The sequence below is a fragment of the Cicer arietinum genome, chromosome 4, assembly GCF_000331145.2.
Source record: "Cicer arietinum cultivar CDC Frontier isolate Library 1 chromosome 4, Cicar.CDCFrontier_v2.0, whole genome shotgun sequence".
Taxonomy (NCBI): domain Eukaryota; kingdom Viridiplantae; phylum Streptophyta; class Magnoliopsida; order Fabales; family Fabaceae; genus Cicer; species Cicer arietinum.
Window position 1 is genome coordinate 14,585,045 of NC_021163.2, and position 11,286 is coordinate 14,596,330.

The 11,286-nt window shown below is 32.1% G+C and overlaps 1 protein-coding gene across 1 annotated transcript in view; it reads right to left on the reverse strand.

The window, feature by feature from the left end:
• Positions 1-10,086: 10,086 nt before the first annotated feature.
• Positions 10,087-11,286, reverse strand: part of LOC101497850 (uncharacterized) — a 5,028-nt gene continuing 3,828 nt past the window's right edge. The window contains exon 3 of the mRNA XM_004496843.4: positions 10,087-11,284. Coding sequence (XP_004496900.1) covers positions 10,263-11,284 — 1,022 coding nt within the window. The 3' untranslated portion in view covers positions 10,087-10,262. The remainder of the gene's footprint in view (positions 11,285-11,286) is intronic.

An 11,286-nucleotide genomic window follows, 5' to 3' on the forward strand; every position in this document is an offset into this window, starting at 1 on the left:
ATTTCCAACTTTTAGTATCCACGCGAGAGATACGGTCTAGAGCGGATTAATTGTTATTGTTTATTGTCTTTATTTTTACGGTAGAGATAGGTAGAGATGATTTGATTGATTTTAATTCAGTGAAAATAAATTTATTTTTAAAATTAAATTCATTAAATCAACATCAATCACATTTCTATAACAACCATAAAGATTATAAAAATTATTAATTTATATTTTTAAGAAGTGTGAACAATTAGACTGGTATATGGTGGTGCATGTCCACCTTAGAATTTGTCTAGTTTGATGTTTACTAATTATTTAGGTTTCATAGGAATAACAGTAAAAATGAAGTCAATAGTCATTTTCTATATCGAAGTCAATGTTGGTATGAATCAACCATTGTCCTGCATTTTTTTTTCTCTCAAAGCAACAAGGAGTGAACCTTTCTCAGTTAAGTATTATGCATTAACTAAATGACTTAATTGCAGTTTTGGTCTCTATATTTTAGCTGAATCGCAAAAGTAGTTCTTCCATTTTATTTCTTATCAGTTTTGGTCTCCAAACAGACTTTTGGTCCAAAACTTGATGAAGTTTTATTTTTTTTACGTTTATTTAAATCACACAATATCTCAAGATCTCGTAGTACAACAATTGTACCTGAAATTTATGATCATAAATGTTGTGATGCGACTTTAAAAAATGTCACTTCAACAAGTTTTGGACTAAAATTCTGTTTAGACGATCAAAACTAGAGATAAATAAAATAGAGAAACTACTTTTACGATTCAACTAAAATAGAGCGACTAAAATTGTAATTAAGCATAACTAAATATGTAGCATATGTCACATCATATTTATGCAACTTTTATTAATATTCAACACACTAGTATATGTCCATACTAGAGGTCTTCCTTAGGCGTCTGATATCAGAAACTTCCAAATGAACCAAAAATAACGTCAAGAAGTCGCCCTCCATTAACTACTTTGGCAATTTTATAAAGTGCTTAATTGTAACCTATGTCTTATAATAACATTTTTGTTTTAACCTTCTCGTGACTTATTTAACACATAATAACATGTTTTAATTTTTGTTTTGTTATTCAAATGACATGAATTTTATTATCAAGAGAAATTTAAAAGAAGGTTAATTGAATTATTTTATTGCATAAAAGAATTATTATTAGTTGTGAAGCAGACAAAACATATAAATAAATTGCTTTAAAATAAATTAAGTACGGTAAAGAAAATTAAAATTGTAAGTCAATTGGAACTTCAATCCAATTTTTAAAATATACAATAAGTGATAACTCAAACTCATTATTTATAATTTGTTTTAACGATCAAACGGGATAAACCTAAATTTGTATAAGCTGAAATCAATTTTGTTTTTCTTTTTTTTTTTTCATATTATTTCGAGACCTTACGAAAATATTGATAGATTGTGAGACACTTTTGTGAACTCTTCTAAAAAATTCATCAATGTTAATTTGTTTCATTATATATGTCAAAATAAACTGTTTCAAACACCCTATTATTAAAGATCTAATTTATTTGCAGTCAATTATGTAACTGCATTGCCAGATCTTCACGTGAATTACTGAGGTGCCATTACAAATAGAATGCACCTAGTAGAATTGAACCACATACTTTTTATAATTAATAGTGCCTTCACAACACTTCTTAGAAATTTATAATTTTTGTGAAACATTTTTATATATTCTCTCTCGAGACTATTATAAATAAAAGAAATGTTTTAATTTTGGTCACAATTATAAATAAAAATTAACTATTTTTGAATCATTTAATATTATTATTTTTATTTTATTTATTTCAAAAATATTTAATGCATGTATTTAAACATTTGATATTAAAAAACAACAATTTAGTAATTTTGATTTATACTTTACATAAAATTTAAAAATTAATTGAATTTAACTAAATTTCTTAATAATTATAAAATTTTTTTCTTTTTACTTTTAACAGTAACATAAGGAAGTATAATATAAAATAATAGATAAAAATTATTGTGATATAACTATCTATAAAGAATAATAAAACTTTGAAATGACTACCTTCCACTTCATGAAGATCTGTCCCAACGTATAGTTACAACCATATCAGTTGAGATGCGTGTGAGTTCATACAATCACACTACATCTTATCCTAATTCAATAACTTCTAAATAAAATTTCTATACCTAAGCTTATAGGGATGCCTCACCCTCGTAAATCTAAAATGGACACTCCATCTTTTAAAAAGCAAATAGGAATGCTTCATCCTATATAGTCACTTTGGCTTACCTCACCCATAAAAGGGTAAGTAGGAAATATTAATATGGATTGATAGTGTTATGATATAGTGATATACTAATAGAAGAAAAATAATGTCATCTAAGTGGGGTTTAAAATGATAGGGAATAAATACAGAAACACAATAATAAATAATAATCAACGGATATAAAATTCCTCCAATTTGCAAGAGCCCGTGAGGAGCAACAATAAATATATGACAACAAATTAATCAAAATAAAAGACGTAATGAACACCGATATTTTAACATGGAAAACTCCTCAATGCAAGGGTAAAAATCACGAGTCGTCTAGACCAAAGAAATAGCTCCACTATAATTCAATAAGGTTACATAAGAGTATCAAAATGATGCACAAATTGTGCCTAAAACCAGCCAAAATAACCAAGCATTAAAGCCTACAAATGAAAAGCAAGAAGAAGAAAAACACCCAAAAAACCTGCTGTTGTGCGAGCATAATTTCTCCCCCTCTGGACTTCATTTCGTCGATCCAACCGTTGAAACCGAAGACCTAAATGTTAAGAACCTGTTGTCCAACTATCAGCCTGATCCAACGGTTAACGAATGTCCAATCGATGTTTTTATGAGACTGATTTAATAAAATCGGGAATAAGCTTACTCTTCTCTTTTCTCTTTTGGTGGTTGTCTTTTCTATCAAAATATTCTCTCTCTTATGACCCAAATTAGATCACTCTCCACTTAAATAAGTGAGACACATAGGCTACAATATTTGGGTCTTTCTCCACATAGGAAGGGAGCCCAATACCCAATATATCTGCTCCTCACAACTATGTGGAGAGAATCGCCAAATCGGCGATATCACAACAAGTTTCAAACTTCCCTCTTGGTAATGCTTTAGTCATCATATCAGAACCATTATATTCAGTATGAACTCTAGCCAATTCCAACAACTTAGCTTCCAAAACATCACGTACCCAATGATACATTGCACCAATGTGTTTGGACCTGCTATGAAACGTTGAACTCTTACCAAGATGAATAGCACTTTGACTATCGACAAATAATACATATTTGTCCTGAATAAACCCAAGCTCCTGCAAGAATTTCTTCAACCAAATCAACTATTTGCATGCTTCAGTAATGACAATGAACTCTGCCTCAGTTGTAGACAATGCGACACATTTCTGTAATCTAGAGTGCCAAGCCACAACTCCATCTACAAATTTAATCATGTAGCATGGAGTTGACTTTCTCGAGTCAATATCTCCAGCCATGTCTGAGTCAGAGTACCCCACCAAAATAGGTTTGTCACCTCCAAAACAAAGCCTCATACATGTAGTACCACGAAGATACCTCAAAATCCATTTTACAACATTCCAATGATCTATACCTGAATTTGACAAAAATCTACTTACTGTACTAACAGCATGCACAATATTTGATCTTGTACATACCATTGAATACATCAAACTACCCACAACAGAAGTATAAGGAACTCGTTCCATGTCTTTTTTCTCATCTTCACTAGAAGGACTTTGTTTAGAACTCAACTTAAAGTGAGCAGCAAGAGGAGTATTACCGCCTTGGAGTTTTCCATCTAAAACATTTGCAACACTCTCTCAATATAGTGTTCTTGTGACATATAAAGTTTCTTCTCCTTTCTATCACACATGATTTTTATGTCAAGAATCTGTTTAGCTGCTCACATGTTTTTCATGGCAAAGGACTCGCTCAACTGCTTCTTTAATATGTCAATCTTGGAAATATTTTTTTTCAACAATCAGTATGTCATCAACATATAATAACATGATAATGAAATCATCGTTAGAAAATTTTCTAAGAAATACACAATGGTCAGAAGGAGTCTTCATGTATCCTTGGTCACACATAATAGACTCAAACTTTTTGTACCACTATCTTGGAGCTTGCTTCAAATCGTATAAACTCTTTCTTAGTCTACATACATAGTCTTCCTTGCCTTTAACAAGAAAACCATCAAGTTGCTTCATGTAAATCTCTTCCTCCAAATCACCATGAAGGAAAGCCATTTTTACATCTGTTTGCTCTACCTCTAAGTCAAGAGTAGCTGCCAAATTCGACACGGTTCTAATTGATGACATTTTTTTATCACATGTGAGAAAATCTCGTTAAAATCAACACCCTTTCTTTGACGGAAACCTTTCATCACTAATATGGCTTTATATCTCAGAGACCTTGAGTTACTATCAAGTTTCACTCTATAGACCCACCTGTTTTCCAAAGCACTTTTGCCTTTTGGCAACATCACCAAATCATAAATGTGATTATCATGCAAGGATGTCATCTCATCATGCATTGCATCCAACCACTTTTGACTTTCTTCACTCTCAATGGCCTCTCGAAAACACTCAGGTTCACCTTCATCAGTCAAATTCATATACTCTTCAGAACCATACCGTGTAGATCGTTGTCTCTGCCTCTCAGACCTTTTGAGTTGGGTTAGAGATGATTCAGAAGCATCACTAAGATTCTCATTGTGTGACAACTCATGATCTTCACTAGTTGGAATATTTACCTCATCTTTAAGTCGATGATCATCAACACAATCATGTGGCTCATCATTCTCAACATTACCATCAATAGTATCCAAATCAGGAACAGGTGACCAAATTGGACAAATATCAGCTAAAACATTATTTCTATCAGGTGTAGTCTTCTCCACCTTATCAATGTCTTCACTAGTTTGGTCTTTCATGAACACTACATCATGACTTCTGGTAACCTTTTTGTTTATAGGATCATACAACAAATTCATCCTCACCATACCCAATGAAGATACACTGCTTTGAATTTGCATCCAACTTGGATCTTTCATCCTTCAGAACATGCACAAAAGTCTTGCAATCAAAGACTCTCAAATGATCATACTTGACATTCTTGCCAAACCATACCTTGTTTGGTACCTCACTATTCAAAGCGACAATATGAGTAAGATAAATAACATGCACCGTGGTGTACAATGTATCACCCCAATAATGTTTAGGCAACTTAGCTTCAAAGAACATACACCTCACTCTCTCAACAAGTGTCCGATTCATCCTCGCTGCTAAACCATTCAGCTGAGGAGTTTTAGGAGGAGTCTTTTCATGTGTTATACCCTGTTGTTTGCAATAGACATCAAAGGGTCCGCAATACTCACCATCATTGTCAGTACGAACATGTTTCAGCTTGTTTGTCTGCCTCTCAACCAAAGCATGAAATTGTTTGAATTTATTCAACATTTGGTATGTTGTCTTCAGAATATAAACTCATAGTTTCCTGGAACAGTCATCAATAAAAGTAACAAAGTAAAGTGCACCACTAAAAGATTTACCTTTAAAGGTCCACATACGTCAAAATGCACCAACTGAAGCAACTATGAATTTCTAGAAGGAGGATGCTTTTTGAAGGATACTCTAGTATGTTTACCAATCATGCAGTGATAACATTTCTCCAAATCTACATTCTTCAATTTTGGAAGCACATCCTTTCTAGCTAAGCAATTTAACCCTTTTTTTTCACTAATATGGCTAAAACTTCGGTGCCACAAAGATGATTTCATATCCACGACATTCACACTGTCTTTTGCAACCAAAGCTTTTGCCCGGTACAGTTTAATAATTTTCTCCCCTCTAGCCACAACCAAGTTACCTTTACTGGGTTTCCACTTTCCAGAAGCAAAATGATTATCAAAACCACTTTCATCAAACATATGCACAGAGATCAAATTGAAGCGAACATCTGGAGCATGTTTGACTCCTTTAAGCAACATTTGCATTCCCATGTTGGTTTGCAAGCATACATCATTAGCACCAATTACCTTAGATACACCACCATTACCCATCTTCAAAACTCTAAAGTCAGCTGAAGTATAAGATGTGAAGAATTCCTTCTACGGTGTAACATGTAGTGTAACACCACTATCAATTACCCATACGCTCTCATCAGATACAAGATTAATTGACTCATAGTCACAGAGAATAACAAGATCATCACTAGTAGCAGTAGTAACCTAATCACCATCACTATCATCATCACAACCCTTTTGTTTCTGCCTACCCTTCTTGTCGTTGTTCTCCTTTTTCCACAGAAAACAATTCTTCTGTATGTGTCCTGTTCTATGACAATAATGACACTCCACATTTTTGTATCTAGACTTGCTTATGCTATTTTCTCTACCACCCTTCGGGTTTTTTTTCTAATTTATCCCCTATTTTCAGTGACAAGAACTTCATATTGAGATGAAGAACCTTGTGCCTTCCTTCTCATCTCCTCATTCAAAACACCACCCTTAGCCGTTTCCAAAGAAACAACAACATTAGAAGTTGAACTCGTTATAGAAAACCGAAATGTCTCCCAAGGCTCTAGTAAAGATAATAGTAAAAATAGTGCCAATAGTTCATCATCAAACTTGAGACCCTTTCCAGACATTTGATATAGGAGCCCCTGAAATTCACTCAAGTGGTCCGAAATAGACGTTCACTCCTTATACTTCAAACTTATGAAACTATTCAGTAAGAATAATTTATTATTCCCTGATTTAGAGGCAAACAAAGTCTCTATCTTATCTAGAGTTGTTAATTTGACAAGCCCCTACTTATTGGCACCGACCCACATGTTGGAGGGGCCAAAAAAATTTATAATTTAAAAGGCCCCAAAAAACAAATCCCCCACACTAAAAGCCCCTAAAATTTTGTGGGCTTAGTGGGCCTATTTATATAAAATTTCCGATTTTTTTTTTATAAAAAATAATTTACAATTTTTTTTTTAGAATTTTTTATTTTTTAATTTTCTCACAATTTTTTGAGAAAAAAAATATTTTTTTATTTTTTTTGAATAAATAAATTTCAAAATTTTTTCAATAAAAAATCTCAAAATTAACAAAATATTGGGGGTCTATAAGCCCCATGAAATAATTGACCAGAATTTAAAAAAAATTATTTTGATAGGGGGCCTAATATTAGGAGTTTAATAAATAAAAAATTAAGGGAGCCTTGGAGTTGGGGCCTAATTATTTGTCTCATTAGCAATATGATTATAAACATTATCTTCTACATATTTCCTAACAAAATCACATAACTGCTGATGTTCAAAATCTCATTCTTCCATATATTTATCAACAGACTTTTTAGTAAAAATAGGAAGATGCATTTTCTTCACAAATAACAAATATTTCTTCTTGCCCTTCCACAAATGGTAATTAGTATCATTCAAGCATAGCATCTTTATATTCATATTTCCTCCACCCTTTAAGCAAGTCAAATAACCCTCCAACCAAGAGCTCTGATCCCACTCTGATGGGGAATAAATACAGAAACACAATAACAAGTAATACGCAGCATATATAAAATTCCTTCAACTTGCAAGAACCCGTGAGGAGCAACAATAAATATATGGCAGCAAATTAATCAAAATAAAAGACGTAATGAACACTGATATTTTAACGTGGAAAACCCCTCAATGCAATGGTAAAAACCACGGGTTATCCAGACCAAAGAAATAGCTCCACTATAATTCAATAAAGTTACAAGAGAGTCTCAAAATGATGCACAAATTGTGCCTACAACCAGCCAAAATAACAAAGCATTAAAGCCTACAAATGAAAAGAAAGAAGAAGAAAAACACCCAAAATACATGCTGATGTTCAAGAACGATTTATCCCCCTCCAGACGTCGTTTCGCCGATCAGACGGTTGAAACCGAAGACCTGAATGTTACGAACCTATTGTCCAAACATCAGCTTGATCCAACGGTCAACGAATGCACAATTGATGTTTTTCTGAGACTGATTTAATAAAATCGGGAATAGGGTTACTCTTCTCTTTTCTCTTTTGGTGGTTGTATTTTCTATCAAAATAGTCTATCTCTTATAACCCTAATTAGACCATTCTCCACTTAAATAAGTGAGACACATGGGCTTCAATATTTGGGTCTTTCTCCACATAGGAAGGAAATCAATACCAAAAAAAAAAAATGGTTAAAGAAAATGATGTGTAAACTGATTCAATACTTCAAAGAATTGATAATAGAAACTATTACAATAATCGGGATGTCAAATTTTATAAGCCACTAATTATTGACCTCTAATTCATATATTAGAGGAGTCAAAAAAAGTTCAAAAAATGAAACCCTCGTAGTTAAAAAATCTCTAGTATTTTGTGGATTAAGTAGGTTTATAGTTCTACTTTCTCAAATTTATCTTTCGGTTTAGTTTTTTATATTTCTGAAACTTTTTTCACAAATTTTTTTCTCAAAATTTTTATAAATATTAACTTCTGTTTTTTTTATAAAATATAATTTAAAAATTGAAAAAATTCCAAAATTTTCAAGAAAAAAAAAATCTTTTGATTTTTTTCTCAATATTTCGAGAGAGAAAAACGATTTGAATTTATTTTTGAAAAAAAAATGATTATTTTGGAGAATTTTATTTTCGATAGTTTTCTAAAAAAAAAAATTAAAAATTTGTTCAAGAAGAAAATCTCAATCGATAAAACATTGAGTTCATGAACTCTCACTTGAGCTCACAAAATATAATAAAATAATAAACTGAAACTTTAAAAAATTATTTTAATACAGGAACTAATATTAAGAACCTTAATAAGGACTTTTTTAAATGAGACTTTAAATTTATTTAATCTCTTTGGCTGATAATAATGGTAAATATTGTAGTTATAAGTGAGTGTTTTGTTATTTATCGAAATCTTATAGTATGAAATTGTGAAACCAATATTTTAAAAACCAAATTGAAGTTCCAACGGAGAAAGGTCAATTACACCATCCCAGATCATATGAATGATACGAATGAGCAGTTTGTTAGATCCAAAGCTACTAGCTAAAGCCTAAGGGCGCCCACGGTATATTAAAGAAAAATTAACCTTACGTCTGTCCCTACATAATCCACATTCTACCCAAACTAAATCCTAAATTTAAAAAAAAAAAATCATATTCCTACATTTTCGGAACACAAACTAGGGTGAAAAATCCACAAAATTCAGCATTTTTGGATATTAAATTTCAAAAACAGAAAATACATTACATAAATTTTAAATTTATGAAACTCCAAAAACTTGATTTTGAAAGTTTCAGAATTAATTTTATGTAGAGTATATAAATATCTTAAATATATCAAAAAAGTGAATGTCCAAATTACCATTGAAATTAAGTCTAAGAGAAGGAACTAGACTTCTACAATTTAGTATTTGGCATGTATCAAATAGAATCCATCGGAGGGAATCTATGAAATAAAAAATGTTAATACTAAAAATTTTGAAATTGCAAGTTTTGAATTTTATGATTTCGTTGGGTAGAGTTAATAAAAAATAAAAACAAAATGATTTGTCTTTAAATCCTAACTCAACTGACAAATGTCAATATAGGTCAGATGTCTTGTCCCAAATTTCAATATAGAACTTCATACTTATGAGTTAATTATGATAGAATTTATCCTCTTCTAAAATAAAATAAAAAATATATATGATTTTTTCAGCGGGTGTTTGGTCCAAAGCTTCCTGGTGCGATTGACAAAATGTCAGTAAATCACTGATTTTATCAATACCATCGTAAAACTAAATATAGCTAAAGATTCAGGCTCAAAATTTGAGTTTCAGACTTTGTTGGGTAGGAGTATAACTATTTGGAGCTAGAGTTAATTTTTCTACATTACAAGAAGTCCCCCAAAACACACATCATCATGATTCATAGCCAGCATCCAATAACAAGATCCTCTATATATTCCTATGAAGCCTAGCTACACCAAAAATGGGAAAATATTGGGGTCTAAGACATCCAAAACTGAGACACGCTGAATACTTCTTGATACTTATATTCAAATATTCTATTTATTTATTTATTTATTTATTTGTTTTTATCCCAACACTTGTCTAATAGTGAAACTATAAACCATGGCAAGTTGTTCTAGTCTAGTCAAATTATTGGCAAACTAAAAAGAAATACAAAGAACAGAGATCACAAGCTACACAGTGTACAATAAACATGTTACTCAACATGAGAACTATCTACCTCAAAGTGTGGATATCGAAAACACCAATCCAACAAGTAGGGTGTTGTTCTAGGAGTTACTGGAAGTCCATCTGTGTTATCATCCCTTGAATACACCCGACATTTTATAGATGAAAAATTTATCACATACACAGAATTGCTTTCATAACCCCACCTGCCTGGGTTGCTCAATGCATAGCAGTTTCTCCCCGAAGCATAAAACAATGCAACATCGCCCAAAGTTTCCAACTTGACATAATTCATGGTTGAGAAGTCTATGTTGTACACATTCAACAATACCTCAGACTTAAAATGAGTCACTAAAAGTTGTCCATTACAACTAACCAGCCTTAGGTGTGAGGAAGAAGTTACACTGGGAGTACCCTTCAGTTGTAAAAAATTTATATTTGCAGAATTCAAGTTGAGTACCCCTATGGTGGCCTTGTCAGTGACAACATATATAGTATTATGCAAAACAACAAAGTCAACAACCATCCACGGTTTTCCCATAGTCGAATAAGTAACCCAACCAAAATTTTGAGATTGATATACATGCAAACTGTTAGAATTTTTACATAAAGCTACCAAGACAAATTCCTCCGAGTCTTTGCCAAAAGCAAGTAAGACATGGTAAGCCAAATCAGAACAATTAACTTGAAAGGCTGAGGTATTGATTACCTTTTTTCTTCTTGTAAATGGATTTAGTAGCATAAATGAATTACGGCTTTCTGTCATGATCAAATATCCGCTAGAACACCCAGAATAGGCGAAGTCACTGAAGCAATTGATCGTCTTTGAGTGATAGACTTTTTGGTCAGTTATGCTAATGAAGGAAAAAGACTTCTTATCATTGAAAAGCTTCTTAAAAACTAATGGTTCTTGGGATGCCAAGAAACTTGTCCAATAAATTTTATGAAATGCCCTCCAATTCTTGCACACACCAGCAAATTGGAAAAGGTCATCGAAATCAAGTCTTCTCAAAATGATACCAAGCACATCCCAAGGAAGTTGACAGTTGTCT